Source organism: Athene noctua, chromosome 1, assembly GCF_965140245.1.
Source record: "Athene noctua chromosome 1, bAthNoc1.hap1.1, whole genome shotgun sequence".
In the NCBI taxonomy this organism is placed as follows: Eukaryota; Metazoa; Chordata; class Aves; order Strigiformes; family Strigidae; genus Athene; species Athene noctua.
The window spans coordinates 47125534-47145704 of NC_134037.1; the positions used below are offsets into that span (position 1 = coordinate 47125534).

General features: G+C 44.6%; 1 protein-coding gene across 2 annotated transcripts; it reads right to left on the reverse strand.

Moving 5' to 3' along the window:
- Positions 1 to 11727: 11727 nt before the first annotated feature.
- COQ3 (coenzyme Q3, methyltransferase) lies at positions 11728 to 19112 on the reverse strand. Of its 2 annotated transcripts, none has more exons than XM_074923131.1 (7): positions 19004 to 19103; positions 17748 to 17841; positions 17223 to 17375; positions 16975 to 17074; positions 15168 to 15410; positions 13858 to 14017; positions 11728 to 12407 (listed from the first exon to the last, which is right to left on the reverse strand). In XM_074923131.1, exons 1-7 carry the CDS (start codon positions 19089 to 19091, stop codon positions 12211 to 12213), a joined length of 1035 nt encoding a protein of 344 aa, XP_074779232.1. In that variant the 5' UTR covers positions 19092 to 19103; the 3' UTR covers positions 11728 to 12210. The 2 variants fall into 2 exon arrangements, with proteins under 2 accessions (XP_074779232.1, XP_074779223.1); XM_074923122.1 differs by having other exon boundaries at positions 11730 to 12407; positions 17748 to 17871; positions 19004 to 19112.
- Positions 19113 to 20171: the final 1059 nt, after the last annotated feature.

Below are 20171 nucleotides of genomic sequence, written 5' to 3' on the forward strand. Positions count from 1 at the left end.
GCGCAAGGCGGCGGCGAGGGGAGGGGAGGAGAGGGATGGGGAGGGGAGGGGAGGGGAGGAGAGGAGAGGGATGGGGTGGGCCGGGCCTGCCCGGGCGGAGGCCCCCGCGTCCCCCTGCCGGCCCCGGAGCGGTCGGGCTGCACGGCCGGGGCCGCGCCGCGGCTGCGGCAGCCGCTGTCTAGAATTCGGGGCGAAAAGGGGCGCCGCACGCCCGGGGGCCTGCGCGTGAGCCGGACCCGTTAAAATATCCGCGGAGTGCTGCGCCGAGCAGCACCGCGCTGATCCTCTGCGGAGGAACGGAGGCCTCGTATCTTATCCTGTATTTGGGACAAAAGGCGCCACGCCATCACACCCCAGAGCCTAACCGCAGCACAACGTGGCCACACGCGTCTCTAAACACCTGACACCCCGCGGCAGTTTTCCTTCTTTTACTGTGATGCTCGATGAGGTGACTGGGGAGAGCATCTTTACACGCAGAAAGGGAAGCAAAGTGACTTCAAAATAAAACCCTCAGCCCACTGGGTAGCAGGATTTTGCGGGCACTGAGGGTCCCAGCGCTCCCTTCACTGCAGCCTCCCTGTGGCAGCAAGAGCCTTGGGTGCCCTGTGATGGTACGGGCGGGACTTCGCATCATATTCTGCCAAATATCCATGGCTCTGCACATCACACTGACCCTAAAACACTATCACTGTCCATTGTTTTCTGATTAACACCACTGCCCAAATACTTAGTCCTTCATCAAATGCTGTGGTGTTTACACAGCTGCTCCAAAAAACTCACACAAGTTAGGTATTCAATTACACCATCAGGGGTAATAGAAGTGACCCGATTCTTCACACAAGTGGATCAACTTTTAGTGTCCAGTAGGGCATAGACACCAACTATGACCAGGGCTTTGCAGACACTTTACCTCAGGGTATGGGACAGATCAGACAAAGGAGGAAGAGGAGAGCCCTGAGCAAAGCTGTGGCGTTTGGGTTTGTGTGCCGACTCCTCCAAGTGCCAGCAGTTTTGCATTTAGTTTTGCTGTGCAACATCAGCGAGAGCAGCCGTTTCTGCCTCCACTCACCAGGAAAGCTACTGTGCTCTGACACTCTCCTGCGGTAGCTCCTTGCAGCATTTTGTTTCATTCCTCACGTTTAACTTGTTACTTATGGGTATTCCATAATCACAGACTACAGCGCAAGAGCCCCATGTTTGATATGTAGCATGTGTTTGATATGGTGCTGATGCCCTGCTCTCAGGAATTAATGGGATCAGAGAGGTCCCAGGGACCCAGTAGATCCCATTCCACAAACAGGTTGCTCCCTCTAAAACCTGCTGTGCTCCTCTGCCCTCATCCTTAGCGAGGTGCTGGCTGAGCAACTTCACAGCTTTTGGGCCACTTCACACTATGGATGATGCACAGGTAACAAAATAAGAGTGGAAAGTGAGAGCAGCGGCTGCTTCATGCCACAGCTGATCATTTGCAGCATGAGGTTTTGTTAAATTCTCACAACAGGGCAGTGAAGAAACGAAGATGAAAGGTGCTTTTTCTCAGCTACAGCACCTTCAAATCTCAGGCTGAAGATTTGTTTCAGATGGCAGACAGCCTAATAAATCTGGACTGTCACAGCCTAGTAGCTGGTCTCACCTTTTGCTACTGCAAAGGAATTGCTTGCTGTGTTACTGATAAGAGGGATCCAGTTACAGATGGGATCTAAGCTTCTGTGAGGGCAGAGAAAGGTCCTGGGCATCCACATCCCAGCTGCTGCCACTGCTTGACTTTCAGAGGCAAATGAGCTATTCTAAAACCTGCATTTTGAATCAGTGGCCAGCACAACTGAGGAGGACTTGTGAGTGGGAGGAGGGAGGGAAAGAGGGAGTAAATCATTCACCTCCCAGTGCTGCCCTCGGCAAGGTAGGCAGACCTGGTGTCTTGAAGGAAACATTACTGCAATTTATGCTCTGAAAGTCAATGCTTGTTTGGTAGTCTGGCTTGTGCCTTTGCTGGCATTAAGATGCAGATGCAAGGAAGACTGTAAGGCAAACCAGTTGCCCCAAGGTTGTTAGAGCAGTGTTAGTCAGATGTTTAACATTTGTTCAGCAAGGAGACTGCCACCCTTTTGGAGAAGAACCTTACACTGTCTTACTCCTGTTGTGGGTGCAGTGTTGCCCAGAGGCTGCAAGGGTGCAGTGCACAGTGATGCCTCCCAGCACGCAGTGTGGGAAGCCTCTCCAGCAGAGCCTCGTGCACCTCATGGTATGTCAGATACAGATCCCCATAGACACCCCGACAGCCTTGCTGTCCTGCTCATAAACCAGATTTTAAGAGGTTGGTTGTGACCTGCACGGCACTGACTGGACTTGACCATTTAAAAGGTGGAGGTCCCAGTGTCACATCTTGGTAGCCAGAGTTTAACAACAGCAAATAAAGAACATGGATAAAACACAAGTTCTGTACCCTTGCACCTGTCCCACACACTTGACTCACTAGTAGTGCTCTGCCAGCCTCTCTTCCTCAGGGTTTCAAAGTCTTCTGCCAGCAGGTGTTGAATCCATTTGGCCTGGCAGTCTGGAGGCCAAGCTTGTCTGCGGGCAAAGCAGTAAAGAGCATGTCCTCAGCCTGCCTTTTCCCTGGCTGCAGAAGAAGGCAGTGTCTGTTCCTTCAGGGAAGGTGCACAGCCTCACAGGGCAGCACTGTTACCTGTGGCCAATGACTTTGTATTGGACTTGTTAGCGGGCAGCAGTGCCCAGGAACACAAGCCACAGCACATTGTCTGGCTTTCTCCTCCTGTGCATCATGGGTGCTGCAGTCTCAGACTGGTTCCTGAGATATGGTCTCCCCACCTTCGCCTCAAAGAAGCTTGCAGGTGCTGCCCACCAGACTGACAGCCGCCTCTCTTGTTCAGGGAGGGTGGGAATCCAGTTTTGCATCTTTGCAAATTACCACTTTTCATTTTTTTGAGTGGAGAAAATAAGAGCTAACAGTGATACACCCACATGCCTGTCTGGCTGCACACACCCAAGCATAGCACAGTCTGGAACAGTCATCTCTCAAATACATCTTGCAGAGCAAAACAAGATGCAATACATTAAAGTACGCTTTTATCTGTAATGTCTTCTAGAAAGGCTGCCTAAAGGAAGAGAGAATTACAGAATAAGTAGATTTTTCTAGTTAGTATAAATCTAAAGCCTCCTTTGTTATATAGCAAGCTGATTTTTTCTTCTGAGGCCTGCAGTTTGATTTGGGGGTAGGAAGGCACTAATAAACTCATTCTGTATGTTGGTGTAAAGATTCCTGATCTTCATTATGTTTAGGGGTTTTTTTTTCTGTAATATCTTTGGGTTCACTGCACGTGTGGTTAGCATGGCAGGCTGTCCGCAGAGCTGGCAGTGGGTGACAAAACTGCAGTCTGAGCCCAGTGATTGCAGTGGTTCTTTGCAGAGTCCCACTGCAGAAGCTGTCCCATTTTGGCTGAGCACTAACAAAGCTTTTTAAAAATCAGGGCCCATGCTGAATGCCTCACCCCAAGTTTTACTTTCTGCCAACTGGGTTTGAACAGCAGAGCGTCACTTAAGGCTTCAAGAAATAGGGCCACCCATTTTCTGCTTGTCTCCCACACTGGTATCACCCGTGGCTTCTACTCACAGTCTGTCTCTCTTCCAAGTGGCCAGGGTTTGGGCAGCATGGAACTTTTAACAGCTCTATTAATCAGTCCATGTTGTCTCTACAGGTTGCTCTGCCTGAAGCAAAAGCACCTCACTGTGTCCATGCACGGTGACTGGTTGTCCCCAGACAAGTGACACCCCTGCTCTGGTTGGGCTCTCACTTCATATGCTGGCAGGGCATCCTTCAGTGGTACAGAAATGTTTTCCTTCTCTTTGAAATAGCCCAAACTTACTGAGCCCTTGTCTGCAGAAGACATAATTTAATAGGGTTTTGTGGTGAGGGCTGAGTTTATGAGGGTGAAAAAAGGCTTTTTCATCGCCAGCAGGCTCTCCAAGATCCTTCTGAAATAATTGCTGACTGCTGCCAGGATTGGTTTTGTTGTAATATTAATGATCTCTCTGGGCATCTTGAGTTTCATATACATGTCTTTTTAATCATTCAGATAAAAATAGCCAAGGTATAGATGAAAACAGTCATGCTGTGTTTCATTTGGATTTAGAAAAGGAGTTAATAATAAATTTAATGACACACAAAAGTACAAATATATAGGAAATTAAAAGCATCCAGAATCTAAACTACTTCTTCTGTGCTGTACAGAAGTACCTCTATCTAAGTCCACACTAAGTGCAATTCCAGAACTTCCCCAGGGTTTACTTTGACTTTCTGGTAAACAAAGCCACTTGCTGAGGTGATGCATGACCTGAGTCTGTCCCAAAGGATGTAAATAACTCGGGGTTCCTTGCTTTTGCCAAAAAAAGGGGGCTTTGCTTGAAACTTTCTGCAGGTGAAAATACTCAGGCTGACAGCTGAGTGTAGCTGCCTGCTACTCAGTTGACAGACCTACAGTTTCACAATTCTTTAGGTGTTTTTAATTTTATTACACTGTTTTACAAGCTTTATGGACAACTGACAACCCTGATAATGTCATGAGGGTGGTTACACCCTTCTAGAGTCAGATTTTTCATGTAAAACTTTCTCAGTAGCGGAATGGCGTTGGGAACCAGGTACAGATTGCTTGCCATGGCCTGGTGCAGTCACTCCCAGTCTTTGCTCATTTGTAAGTGCTCTCCCATTTACAGCATCCTCTGATCAGAAGAATGTAAGATTTGCAGTACATACTGCCATGACCTGCTTGGCATCTCAGTTCATATTTGATTAATAATAGAGATGTATGAAGTTTTTGCAGATTTCCTTACATAGATTTCCCTTCCTTACCATATTTACTCTTTTCAAAAAATCTATATGGTCTTTAGATTTTACCCCGTTAAGTAAGAAGTGTTGTTTTTTGTGGGAAAATGAGTTGTTTAGTGCATCTGCCTTAAATTAGCTAGCATCTAGCCTAAGGTGATAATGACAGAGATAAAAGTACTAGCTGCTGCAGACCCTGCAGGAACAGAGCAATTTACCATTAGTGAGCACAAACCCTGTCAATCCAGGGCAACAGGACCACAAAATGGGATGATGACATCATTCCAGCGTGACACATTTGTCTGCAAATCCACTCCCCACTGAAGGCAGTGGAAGGAGAACTAGAAGGGATGGAAAGAGGGGAGAGGAGAGCCCGTTCCAGAGGCTGTGGTCCCTGAGGCTGTGCTTTCATCCCCCAAGAGCTCTGGAAATAAAGAGGGATGGGAGAGACAGCAGCAGAGCTGAAGGCCTGCTGTCTTCGTCCTCTGAGAAGGCGAACTGGTGAGCACCATAACAGGTAGCAGGATGTTGGTTTATTGTGTATGTGGTTCTGGAAAAAGGTGCTTGTCAAGTAGTCCTGTAGACAGAAGCTTTTTTCTTACCTACAGGAGGATTCAATCAGGGAGAGGTGCTGCACAACCTGCACGGGAATGCTGTCCTGCCTAGACAGGCCATTTGAAGTTTCTTCCATTATCCGCCGTGAAGTCCTTCAGCCACTGTAGCTTCCTCCCTTTCTCATCTTTCATGGGACATCATCTCATCTGACTACAGCTTTAGAAACTGTCATCTAGGTTCATCTGGGGTCTCACACTTCCCATTCTGGGGAAGGGAAAAACAAGGTGTCTCCAGAGTACTTTTTGCCAGCAGCTATAAAAGGGTACACCAGATCTCATTCTCCCCACACACATTTCTCCTTAGCAGACACACTTTGTTGGCAGCTTTGGCAGGACTTTTCATGCTGTGGTGTACTGAGAAAAGCTGTTCTGGTGATTCAAAATTCAGAGGGTTTATTTTCCTGACTGCAGAGCAGAGGCCTTCAGGCAAGCCTACGATCAGGGAACCACCCTGGTGTTCAAAAGCTTTGAACTCTCAAGAAGTTAGATGGTCTCACAATATATTAGGATTGGGAAGGGCAAGGAGGGGGGTAACGTACATGGGGGCACCTCTCTTTGACATGGAAAGGAAACCTGGTACTGCTGTGTTTAGAAAGAACATCGGGGTTTACTGGGTTTTGACAACCCTGGGTGTGGCAGAGACACAAGGCCCAGTGCTCCTGCAGCAGTGGCAGGCACTCAGCAGCTGTGGACATGCCCACCCAGGTCAGGACTTCCTCCGTTACAGCTGGGGAATGGGGCAGGGAGCACCCTTAAGGGCAGATCCCTCAGGACTCTGTGGTAGCCAGAGCCCATTAGTTTTGTAAAGAGTAACTTTAAGGCAGATCAAGGGTGGCAAGGCACTGAGCTGCTCCTCCAACACCTGGAAGGCAAAGCTGGGAATTAAACACCAAGTTTTAATGCTGGGGCTATGCTTCATCAGAGGGCATTCAGGGTAAATATGCTAACTTTGAAAGTTATTTATGTGAGTTGGATATTCTTCTGAGGTCTCCTTTTTATTGTATGTTTTCTTTCATCTTTGTATGTCTTCAGGTTGCATGTGCTTATTCTAATTCAGGAAAATAAACACTACATCTTCTTCTATATCTTCTGTTATTACAACTTTTTATAATGCAACTACTGTACAAAGCAATATTAGCAGTTCAATCTCCAGGTTGGGTTTTTTTAAGTTAACACATCACATGAGGATGCAACAGAAGGTTTCAGATTTATTAATGGAACACTAATGGTCTTCACAGTCCTTTTAAGCAGGAAAAAAAAAAAAATTTAGAAAAAGTGAATATTGATTATATTGCTGGAGTGACTCCATGCAGAAATAAGAGCACAATAAAATGCAGATCAAAGTATATATCCTGAATCCCTAATGCACTGAGAGGTGGCTGTGCAATTAATGCATGTGTAAGTCAAGACAGGTCAGGTGATTTTACAGCCTAGGTGAAATCCCAACCCTTCTGGCTAGAATAAAACATGACATCATTTTATCCTGCTTCAAGAAAATGGGACACATGTCAATATAAATAAAGTCTACTGTCAGCACAAACTTTAAATTATTAGAATGTTGTCTTATAACCTGGAGGAACTGGAGGAAACACAGACTGATTTTTTTATCACAAAAATGTCATCTGAAAATAATGTTATTTTTATTCAGATTTATAATACTATTCAGTCTAAACAAAATCAAATTATTTTGAAAGGGTTATAAAAGCAGCATTCTTTTCATTGGAGAAAGGACTGGGGAAAATATGTGATTATGATGGCAAGACAGTGCATAACATAGAAAGAACTCTTTTTTGGTCACTCATCATGAAGCAGGAGACAATGCATCAAAAGTCAGCCCAAGTTGGAAAAATAGAAGGTTATTCTGAGGGAGCAGAGAACAAAATAAACCACAAACTCCACTTTAGAGGTACCGAAGGATGATTGTACACTAAATGTTACTATTCCCTTTCAGGCCCAGCAGAAGCAGTAAGGGAGAAGCAGTGCAGTTTCAAAGGGGAGGTGATGGGGAAGAGAAATGATGCATTTGGGCTTCTGCATTATTCTTTTTAACAAGATAATATTAGTTATTTTATTAAATAAATGCTGACTCAAGTCAACAGTGTTGCAGTTTTAGGATACAAGTTGTTCGAATCTGTGGGCATCTTGGGATAGATGGTGTAGAAAGTTTTGCTCTAGCGTATGCTCCCCCTAAAAGGGAATTAAATGCAAAAAGTACAGTGGGAATACAGCTGCATGCGGCAGGGTAGGACATCCTCTACACAAACATGGGGAACACCATAAAGGAGGGAGCTGGCATGATTACTAAGTGACCAGTATTCAATTTGAAGCTGGAGGAGCCCACCTTTCCTTCCCAGGAGCTCAGTGAGGGGGTAGGCATTTGGAATAAGGCGCTGGAGGTTAACATGGGAAAACAAGTGGGAGGCTGTGAATACATGAACTGTTATGCTTCAGCCTGACACAGAACCACTCTCCCAGCCATCAGCGGTTCCTCTTCAAAGGCACAAACCTGGCTTCCCTCTATGCTTTGGCTTCACATTTCTCATCTCCATCAGAATCCTATCTTTCTTCCAGGCATCGCTCTTCTTCCTTCTACAATTTCTGGCTTTTCCAATGCAGTTCCCCATTCTGAGTACTACTGGGTGCATCTCAAATCCTTGCACCTACAGTATCAACACTCGTGTGATGACTCATGTTCTCACTTTCTCCTCCAGTCTGCTTCATCAGACTGGCTAATTACAGAAGCTGAGCCTTTTGACTTCTGAACTTCTAGACTGCAAGTGATTATTCCTTTCAAGAATTTCTTAGAAGCATGCGGAAAATAAGTTTCCTTTTTAAAAAAAAAAAAATGAAGCTGAGATTTCAGTATAATTAAAGAACTTGAGAAGCCCTTTTCAGAAAAATTTTCTATAATATAGTATTTATTCTTATCTCTACTCACTACACATTTCCTTTCCCAGTACTTTCTCCTTCCTTTTATCCATTCCCTAGGAACCTGACCCAGGGTGTTTGTGGAAATGTATGTAAAGAAATGGTAAAGTCCTGCAAAAATGGTCATAAAATGTCACTGGATCACCAAGGAACAATGGGCAATGAGATACCATAACAGGACATCATGGAACCTTCAAGTTCTGCTTTTATTTTAAAAGAAAATTAAATGCAAATCTCCTCTGAGGCTCTCATACTACTCAAATTGGGCTTGAGTGCAACTGATATTTCAATTATTATCTAAAAGTGCTGTTCCACAGGACAGGTTGAGCCAACCTAAAAGCTTATGGCCCCTCAGGGGACTGTTCTGCCCCCACCTTCTCCCTGGCCATGTGCTCCCACTGCTTCCCTCCTGGCTGGCATTAGTCCTTAACAATGGCAAAATTCAGCCCCCTGAACAGCACAACCAGCACCCCAATGAGGGAAAAAAATATTAAAATGTAATTTACAACTCAGACAAGCATCAGTCTCAGCAAAGGGCTGGGACTGGGACCGTGTGGAGCAATGGGGGAGCAGCGAGACAACATGACAAGCCACAGCAGAGCAGAATTCCTGAGACCACCCAGAACAGCATCATTTGTTCTGTGGGATTTTTTTTAGCCAGATTAGCTCCTCGCTCTCATTTGTTGTGTTGCAGAAACAAATGGCTGGGAACAGGAGAGTCAGGGGCCTACAATCAGAAATAAACACAGATGCTGAAAAAGAGCAAGCCCCAACTATGACTTTTTTCCATCTCAAGGCAAGAATCACCTCTTGTCTCAGGTACATGCCTGGTGCTATGACCTTATTTTTTTACCTCCTACCACCACTATTCCTGTAAGCATCAAAGCTATGGCTCCATACTCATGAACAACTTGCAACAGGAAAGCCAAAAGACTTGCAAATTCACTTGACTTAAATTCTGTTCATTTCAGTAGCACCTATTAAATTTCCACAGCAACTGGGCTAAGAAAAGCATGAAGTCTTGATTGGTTTCCTATGCACAGATTTTACGAAAAAAGTTTCTGCAGCATGAATGCATAGTACTGAATTTGATTACGCTGTGCCAGAGACACACATTTATGAATAATGCAAAGTTAAAAAAAACCCACAGCCAAAAAAGTAACATTTAGGATATTCTTGCACTCTTCGTTATGTCACTAAATTTTTTTCTAGTGCATTCATTTACTTTCTGGCTGCAGAAAAGTTTGTTTCAACCAGAGTGATGAAATACAGCTAGAATAGTTAGGATACTCCACCAGGAGAGGAAAAGTGAGGGGTAGCAACCGAAGATGGAGCACATCAAGGCATCTGCAGACATGCCATGGGTACAAGGACCTGTTCAAGCAGTCCCCCTCCTTTGCCCACACCACTCACTAGACTCTCCCAGATTGACAGGGCTCCTATACATGTGTAGGAGCAGATGGAGAGGTGCCTTTGATAAGGTTTTTGTCAAAAACAGGGGTATCCACGGGCAACCAGGTCCACATGCTTGCTGCTTAAATGCCAGCCATTGTTAATTAGGTACGTGATCCCTCTTGCAGGCCTGGGCAGAGAACCCAAGCAGCATCATAGGCATTTTGTCCTAAGTGCAATAGAAATGGCAATGGAAAAAAACAGTTCATTCCCCAGGCAGCTCAGTTTTATGAGAAACCACAAGCAAGTGGGAAGAACAGATAGGATGAGAAAGCCAGGATATAGCTGGTCACACAAACATCTGCATTTAGGGCTTTTAAAGCAAACAAAAATCAGCTGCTCTATTTCAGTTTTATCTACATTAGTTTTATTTCACTTGACAGGTCTCAAAAAAAATAGGTGAAGGGGGGGATTGTCCCCACCTTGTTTCTAGTGGGCTACCTTAGGAATCCGTCCAGGTCTCGGTGCTTTTCAGATACTGTTTCTTTCAATTCACAGTTGGCAAAATTGGAAAGTCATACAATTGTAGTAACTTAGATGGAAGTTGGTAACTTGGTTAGGGAAACTCACTCAAGCCACATGGTTTAACATGACTAAATACACTGTTAGGAATAGGCTGCGGGTTATGTGCTCTGGCTCCATATTTCTCCCAGTGTCACTCATCTCCTGAATGCCATGCGCCACACTGCATGCATGACCAATGGAGCAGATTCCCCTGCACAAAAACAACATCAGGCAGAAAGAGAATGATGGTGTTCCTCCTGCAGACAACATTAGTGAGACCATTACTGACACGCTGCATCCAATTTCCACTGTCATACTTCAGAACGGATATTTACCACAAAATTTTATACCAACTCAGAACCTTAAGCTGTAGGGGTAATAGCTGTACGGATAATCTCAGTCCATTTATCTAGGAGAAAACTAAGGGCTGACTTGACTCAAAACTACAGATGAGAGGTCCTTAACCTAAAAAGTGAAGATGTGAAGACATCACTGGCTGGGATCTAAGGTTAGACCACTTCAGCTGATGAACTTTTGGAACAATACTGATGTAGTGGCTTCTCCATCACTAAACTCTTTACTTGAAGATGAATCATCTTCTCAAAGCCAAGCTATAACCCAAAGAAATACTATAAAGCAGAACTTACCATCGTGGAAATGATCACACTAGATAATAGTAATTCATAGGTATTAAGACTAAAAAGGATTATTTCTATTATTTATATTTTAAATTATTATAAATCAACTATATTCTTCCAGGCGTCATCAGATCCATCATGAAACTTGGATCCCAACGCAACATGCGGATACAGTAAAGCAGCAAGAATGCAAATGTGTAAACCGGTAGTTTAGCCCACGAAATCTCTCCAGCAGGAGAAATGCACAAGTAACTAAAAAGAAAAAATAAAAGTTTCATTTTCATCCCTGCAAACACAGGCAGACCACCGCTCTACCTGTACACAAACTGAAAGAAAAAGGAGGAGAAAGAAGAGGTACATGGACACACACACAAGACATTTTAGAAAGTTCTGTTTCCTTGTAAATCAACACTTTTCCTTACCCTGGCACTTTAAGACTGCATAGGTATAGCACTTAAGTTCTCGGACAGACTGGCAATATATCATTTTTCTAGCATAAAGCTCTGGTCACTTAGTAAAATTTTAGTAAACTTTACTTCCCTGTATTTGGGCAGAGGGTAAAAGTTGAAATAACAGGCACAGATACACAGGTGCCTTTATGGTGAAGAGGCTTCTGACAGCTGGGGCATGCAGGTCTAGGAGACTCGTCTTCCACTGCACAGTTAGCTCCTGTCAGCTGTAGAAATAGCACCCGACAGAAAAGGTTTGCTGCTCTTTTTCTTTTTTTCATTCTCCTCTCAGGGAAAAAACATAATATAGAAAGAAGTGTTTGTGGTTCTTAAGCGTTTTGTATATTTAACTGAGTTGAGTAACTTAAACACCCAAGGCATTTTATTTATCATATATTGTTACATTTTTTAACTCATTCTACATTTAAGCTATTATTCCATGGAGATCTGAGTTCTCCTGATAGGGCTGAAAATGCCACTGCATATAACAGCTTCCTCCAAGCTACTGACAGAAGAATTTGCATTTCCTTGTCCAGCAATTTGAAACTACTTTCTTATAAAAATACTTTCTCTTTAAAAGCCTTACTCATGTCGATTTTAATATTCCTGAGATAACAGTCAATTGGTTTTTTTTTCCTGAGACTGCCCTAAAATATTTGGCCAAAACCAGCATAAGCATTATTAATGCAAACAGCAAGCTTGTTGTTACAAAAGGTTTTATTATGTCCATGTGGGTAAAACCTTCTTTTCTGTTCCTGGTGGCAGTCCATCACCACACATCTCGGTCACACAGCAGTGCCAGCTGTGGCTGAGGGCTGTTCACTTTCCAACTCTGACAGGGCGTCTGTTGGGCTTGACTGTCCCCGAGCCCCAGATTTCACCGCGTGTATCGCATAGTTAATGCTCGTGCTTTCCATCCAGCTCCATGACCCCGAGAGGGGATTATACAACATCCCATTCACAGTCTTGACTGAAAAGCCATCTAGAAAAAAAAGAAGCCATAAAGCAACAGATGTTCTTAAATATCGTTAAGTCACTGCAACATCAAACCCTTCAGAACAGCATGTCTGAAATATGCTGCCTCCTCTGAGCTGGGGAGCAGTGCTTCACAAGCTGGCCTTTGTCAGGCGCCACCACAAACAGTGGCAACAGGCACCACTGGTGACAGCGAGTCCTGCTGCTGGCAGCAGCAGCAATAGCTCTGTGCCAGGCCACGTACCATGAGCACACTATATGGTGAGCCACTGTGAAGCAGTATGCTAGAAACCCCAACTTCACAACACCACATCTGAGTGACTGGTAATGTTTTCTGTAGGTGGAGACATTCTCCAGATAGAATTTCATTTTGAAATGTGTGATGTCAAAGTGTATCTTTGGAAGAAATCTGTAGGTTCCCTATAGGAATGGAAAAATATAAGAGTCAGAAAAATGCTATCAAGGACTCGGTGCAACTAAAGACTGATTTGGTACTCCCTGCTGAGCATCTCTCAGGTCCCTGCATGGCTCTGCTGTGTCCCAGCAGGATACATGAAGGAAGGTAGAAAACAAACACCCTAACAAAACAAATCACTCCACTGCACCTGCTTCTCCTTTCGAAGGGAGAACAGAAAGAACCACCAGCATGTGAACTAGTTATTAGTCATGTTCCTTACAGCATCACTGCAGTGTGCCAGGAAAAGACCTTGCCAAGAGAATAGCTCAACTCATACTTCAGCTTCTTTACAATGCACTAAAGCAAAGTGAAATATTCGGTGAGAGGGTTTTAAAACATTTGCAGGGAAGGAGGGCAATACGCAGAAATCTTCCCAGCTCAGTGCTCTGTCTATTTTAAAAGCAATCAAACCAGGGCAATTTAATTATTTCTTCAAATCAGTAACATACAGTTTCTCAACAACTGACAATGGATTTGCAGTAGGTTTCATCTCCACATTTTTTAAGAAATTTTTTAGTAACACAATATGAATAAAGAACACAGATCAGCAACCAAAAATAAAAACACCTTCTCCCAAAGGGAAGATGACAAAGAATGCAGTGGCAGCAGTGCAGCTCTGGAGTGCCAATACAGTTATTTTCTCAGACCTGACCTAGAGCGTATGAACCACTTCAGAGAGTACATTCTGTCACCAGAACAGCAAGGAAAACTTTGGAATTTTAATTTAGACTATCAGATGGAAGGCAGCTGTAACAGTGATTTTGTCTGAGTAATATCTGCATTCTTAGGACTCCACTTAGTTTATTTATTTTATGCAAAATCCAGTAAGCAGACATATCTTTAAGCTAGAAATTATATTCATAATATATGACTGGTAACTCACACAGGAAAAGCTGTGTATTGTTGCTAGCACTCACCCCACCTAGTTTATCCCTTTGCCATTTCCACGGGGACCATTTGGATACCCCTCTGCATTCCCATCATCTGGCCTGGAACTTACTTGATTCCAGGAGGCGCTCCAGCTCTTCAGGGGGAACAAACTTCTCCCACTCATGTGTTCCTTCTGGTACAATGCCCATTATTTTTTCTGCAACTACAATTCCCAGGACATAGGACAGCTGTGTTTTATTGATTGTAGTAATGAATAAGGAACCTTCAGGCTAATTAAAAGATTAAAATGTCCAATTAGAAGAATATTTAATTTTTTTTTTAATCGTAAATTTAATCACATTATACCACATAATTTGTCTATCTACAAGTCTACACGCTGCAAGAGTAAGAACTAATTTCATCCCAGGATAGGTATTTTCAAGTATACCATTTAAATACAATAAAGAACATGATGTTCTAACAGTATGACTCAGTAGTCCTCAAAGAGTCAACATAATCAAAGTCTTGGGTGGTCTGAAAGCCATTTCCTTGTCCCAAAAACATCGAAGAAAGTCACTTACAACGTAACATTGCACATGAAATGGATAAATAAAAGGTATTAAGGCATATACAGTATCATAAAAATAAATGCTTTTTAAAATTAAACGTGCAAACTGCCTAATTTTTGAGACTGCTCAATGTCATGTTTGTTTTAATGATCACGAGGTCAAAAAACAAATCCAGAAATGAATTTTAAGTACTTAAGAGGCTGTTTAGTAGAAACAAAGGATAATTTCTATGTCCCCAGCAGACTGAAAATTAGTTACGCACTCCATTCAAGTAATCTATATTCCGTCTAATGACCAGAAAGATAAATCAAGAGATTAAGGAAAGCTGCTGCTTGTGTACTGGGCCTACCATCCTTCTTTACAAATGAAATAGCATCAGGAGAAATAAAACACCACCCGATTATCTCCAAGCATAACTACGACCCTTTAAAAGCAATCCAGGAGCACATCTGATGTGATGCTAGAGCTAGAATAGAATCCTGTGAGTCAGAAACATTATTACAGTCAGTTTCAATGCAGTCTGAGCCACAGCTGTCCATCACGAGCAGCACTGCCATGTTTTCTCTCACCTGGGTGAAATCACATACAACCAGATTTCTTAAGGTCTTGATGCAAAGGAACACTGCAATGCTAGGTAATGCCATCAACACTTTTCTAAGGCAAGGCTGGGGAAACAAATTTCCTCTAACTTTAGTTACGACGTTGGGAAGCTGTACTTGCATCATGGAGGAGAATGGAAGGCACCTCGAGAGCTCAGTTCAGGCTTCGAGGGGGAGAAATGAATGCAGATGTAGGTGTTTTCACATTCCTTCTAATGAAAGCCTTAATAGTAAAAGAATATTTCCAATAATGAAAGCAAAAACTCGCTTACCTTTAACACCTGAGAGCAACACTTGATAAACATTTCAAGGTCAGCCACATGCTCCACTACTTCAGAAGCTACAATTACATCAAAGGTTTCCATAGACTCTTCCACAATCTCCTCCAGTGAACTGGACTTGTACTGTATTCTCTTGGCCAGGACCGGATCAAATGACTTGTGCTGATCTGCTGTTCTAATGTTGTCCTCCAGAGGATCAATTCCAGTAACTGAAGCTCCCAGTCTACCTAAAGGCTAATAATACAGAGTATAATTTATTCTCTGCATGAAAACAATTTACTTAAAGGTGTCTGCAACTTTGCAATGTACATACACGACACAGAAAACATCTATCAGAGAACAAGACAAGCAACAGTAAATTACGAGCTCTGATCCAGCAGTTTTATTTTAAATGTTTATTAAAGCAAGAAAACCCTTAGATTTGGGGGTTTCATTTTCTTATAAAATTATATTCTGGAATATACACGTTTAAATTGTGGTTTAGAACAAATTGTTCTGAATCCATTCCGTTATACCAGATAAAGATTTCCTCCACTATTACCCTCTGACAGAGAAAAAACAACAGGGGGAAAATCAACACAGTACTTAAAGGGGGGAACACAATGCCATATTTAATTACTGTCATTACTTTCTTCAACATCCACCTGTAATGGTAAATCCTCATATCTTTTTAATGGTTACTTAATATATGATTATCTCTAGGACATTCTCACTGCTGAGAACTAAACACTAATGTTTACTAGGATAGCATCAGGCTTGGCTGTCACTCAAGTTTCTCCAGTGTCTCCTTACTCATAGGTTAACACCTCAGCCATCACCTCTTCTGAAACTGAAACAGGTTGCAGAATATGACCACGTGTATGTTATTCCAACCTGAAATTCACCGGTTGTTCAGCCTGAGAAGGTGATGCAGCACACGAGTTTTGCCAGCCTTGTCAGGGAGCAGGCTCTCACAAGACTACAGGAATTCGCATAGAATAAAAGAAACAAAAAACAAAAAAACAAAATGGGGAGAGATTCAGGTCCCTTTGTAACACCTTTCAGATGCTGATGAAGCTCCCAGCCAGCCAGATCTGCAATCCTAAATTTGCAAACCATCCCTAGTCTACTGATGGGATACAGCACTGTTCAGAGCCTGTGGGGCCAAAGGGTTCCACCATAAATAGTTGGTTCTCAATCCCAAATTTGTGCACTCTCAGGAAGCATCAGCCCCAAACCAGGAGAATCTCTCCTGACAGAGGGAAGGTGTGTCTCAGGTGTTTGACATTATTCCATGCTTTTCCCATGAGATCGAAGTAAAGCAAGTATACCCACCTCAAATATAAAAAACTGAAGATAAGCAATTCAAAATGAACATGTAAGAACAAGTTTATAACAGAAAATACCTCCGGTAATGAGGATTGTCATGACTGACTAAAGTTTTCTTGCCTAGCCTTGTAAATTAAAAAGAGAGAAAAAACACAGAAAGAAAAAGTTGTCATACTGTGTCTGCCCAGAGGAATACTCAGAAGACTTTTACATCATTCTTCCCCTCTCTTTTTCTTTACAGTGTTTGAAATCTTATTTTTCTGATGAACCTCAGAATTTTAGAATTTCTCATTACCAACTCCCTCCTTTTCTGCAAACCACCACCGCTATGCTAACCAAATATTCTATAGGGTTTGTCGAATGCACTGCACTCCAAAACATTCAGTAACTAATATATCCTAAAAGAAAAGGAGGATTAGAAATTAACCACTGTAATAGTAAACAATTCAAATACTTTGTACCCTTTTTAACAGAGCACACTGTTTCTTACCTCACTGAGCAGTCCACCACCACAGCCAACATCAAGAATCTTTACTCCAGAAAGTGGATTTCCCAGATGATAATTACTACTCATGTTCAACAGAGTATCTCTGAAAGAAAAGGGATGTCATTAAGGGCAAACACACAAGGTGGTTTAGTACACGCAATACAATTACCTTAAGTACTGGTATTTTTTTTCTTTTATAATGTTTTCTGAAATATTACATATGAAAAAAAAATCTGTCTTTAAAACCATACCTAATAAATGGCACTCTAATATCATTCATAGAATGAAGGGCTGAATATTCTCCTTCTTCATCCCACCACTTATGTGCGAGGAGCTGGAATTTTTTCATTTCCTTTGAATCCACTGATGGGTGTGAAGTGCTGAAAAGTCTCTTCACAGTGAGCCTAAATAATGAAAGCTGAATGTAATGAAAATAATACTAATACTTCATGTCAGCTGAAATATGGGAAAAACAAATTCTGCATCAGAAAATTAAAAAAAAAAGATATAACCAATGATCCTTCAAAGACTCTAGTTATACTTAATTAATAACAGTTTTTATACACGGTATGTGTAACATATCTTCCAAAACAGATGGCTGCATACCTGTAATTTTTAAGGTAGTAATTAATAAAATAAAAATAGGCCACATCAAACATTTAAACATTTGCAAGATTTAAAAATGACTTCATGTGACACTCTCATAAAGTAAAATTAAATTGTTACAGGAAATTATAGTCCTTGACATGCAGGATTACTTTAGACACAATACTTACATGCTGCTTTTTATTTCAGTCTTAGAGACAGGCAGAGTACTACCGGATTTCAGCTGTATTTTCCAGCTGTAGTTCTGAAGGGTACCTCTCAGGCCTGTCTGAAAAGACAGATCAGCATGGTCATCTGCATAAATAAAAGAAAGGCAACCAAATGGAAAACATCAGCTTTATGAGAGCTCACAGGCAAAAAACTAGTTTAACAATGCCGCTGTAGAACAATAGTAACCATGCAAATCTTTACACGTTTCTCACTAAAGTACTCAGGGAATGCATGAGGATTAAATAAAAGAGCATGTGTAGTTCACCACCCCAGTACTTCTCAGATTATTAATTATGTTCAATGATGCTTTTCAGAAAAGAGCCTGAACAAAAAGGAACTTTTCACGTAGCTGAAACATTTCAGTTAGTGAGAATTTCACCAAGACGTTTACTCTGACCACAAGTTGTGCGTACACAGACACAGTTATCAGCACTGCGTTCAGACTCCTGTTTCATTACATACTGGAATTAGACGTACACTGCTGCACGCTCCCTTTGTATTGTACGAATTGGTAATGAAACGTAAGACAGCCTCACGGACAGCGCTGAGACAGGCCAAAACACTGTCCCGAAAACCGCTCTCCACGTCCGCTTTCCCAACACGCGGCTGGGCTCCGTCGGGCCTGACGCGCACCCACTCGGCCCCAGCAGCTGCCTGGACACCCACGGTGCCCAAACCACGGCAGCGCCGCGCCCGCAGGGACGGCCCCGCAGGGGGGTTTTAGGCCGCGGCGAGCCACGGAGAGCTCTGCGCGTACCCCTGAAGGGCTGCGAGGGAGGTGGCAGGGGACAACGGCTCCTCTGGGAGCTCCCTTCGCTGCCTGCAGCGCCCACCGGGACCTGCCGCCCAACGCCCGGCGGGCTGGCGTCAGGCCGGCCTGGCCCCACCCGCACGACTGCCACCGCACCCGCTCACGGCCGTGCCGCTGCCCTGCAGGCCCCGGTGGCCAGGCCGCTCCCGCCGAGTGGGCTCCTGCCGGGCCCTCGCCGGGCCGGGGGCGGAGGGGGGCAGGCCGCGGCCGGGACGCCGGGCCCAGGCCGGCCGGGTGGGCGAGGGCACGCCGCCGCCAGAAGCAACCGCCAGGTCGCAGCCGGTGGGGGCTTTGCCGGGGCCGTGCCGTGAGGGAGCCGGGCAAGAAACACCCCGTTAGGCCGCCGCCGCCGCGGGGGGCGACGCCGCGCCGGGGCCCCCCCGCCCGCGCCCTCCCCCTGCTCACCGCCCGCAGCCCCCGGCAGCGCGCCCGCCGCCCGCCGGCGCCCAAGGGCGCGGGTGAGGGCTCGGGCTGCCGCCCCGCCGCCCCACATCGCCGCGGCCGCCGCGCTCGCCCCGCCCCGCCCCGCTCCCAGCGCCGGGCGTGCGGCGGCGGGACGCTGCCGGCTGCCGCTCGGGGCGGGCGCCGGGAACGTTGGTTCCGCCCGGCGCTGGGGCCCGGCCCGGCCCTCTGCCGCCGCCAGCGGCTTCGCCGCCCGCCAGCGCTCCCCTTCCCCCGCCGTACCGTTCCGGGCCTCCCACCGCCGCCCGGGGCAGCGGCTGCAGCTGCGTTAGACATTGTGAGGCTTCCGCGGCTGGGACGAGGTGCTGCCACCCACGAGGCTTCTGCTCCCCGGCAACGCCGCCGTTTAAGAGGATTTTATGGCCAGATTTCACAGAATCGTCTAGGTTGGAAAAGACCTTGAAGATCATCCAGTCCAACCATTGCCCTAACACTGACAGTTCCCAACTACACCATATCCCTCAGCGCTAAGTCGACCCGACTCTTAAACACCTCCAGGGATGGGGACTTGTTTTGCTGATTAAGGATACCAATTAAACTTGGACACCAGAGTCAAAAGAGTAGGTGTATTTTACTGGTGTTAACCAAGTAATGTAACAGTGTAATACAGAAAACATGCAGTAAGAAAAAGCAGAATAGTGCACCTAAAGCAACAAACAGGAGAATACAGGGTAATGCATCAAATCATTACTCCATGAGAGAGAGAATAGTGACTAAGAAATATCCATCACCACTTGCACACGTTACCGTCACCCAGCCCCGCAGTGGCTGGGGAGCCCCGGTTACAGCGAGGGTTTGCAGAGCCTGTCCCGGCAAGGGGGAAATCCTACGCCGTGCGTCCACCCGTAGGTGAGGCTGACAAAGTCGCTGCAAACGGGCCCAGCCAGAGATCGACAAGCCAGAATAGCTGGCACCTTTGTTTTGAGCAGAAAATTTCTGGTTTCATTCTCCTGTTGGATTCCACCCACAGCCTGGCCAGGGCTCAGGGGGGAAACCAAGGGAGTTTCTAACAAGGCCAGATACTTGGGTTCTCAGCCTTGAACAAGGCTAAACGAGGGAAGTTGGATACATTCTCTCCTCACTACTGATTATATTTTGTCTAAGCTGCATC

Coding starts and splice junctions, on each gene's coding strand:
- COQ3 (XM_074923122.1), bottom strand. CDS start 19,091: ATGTGGGGCGGCGGGGCGGCAGCCCGAGCCCTCACCCGCGCCCTTGGG. Junction 17,872..19,003: donor GCTGCCGGGGGCTGCGGGCG/GTGAGCAGGGGG, acceptor TTATTTATGCAG/ATGACCATGCTGATCTGTCT. Junction 17,075..17,222: donor ATTAGAGTGCCATTTATTAG/GTATGGTTTTAA, acceptor CTTTTCTTTCAG/AGATACTCTGTTGAACATGA.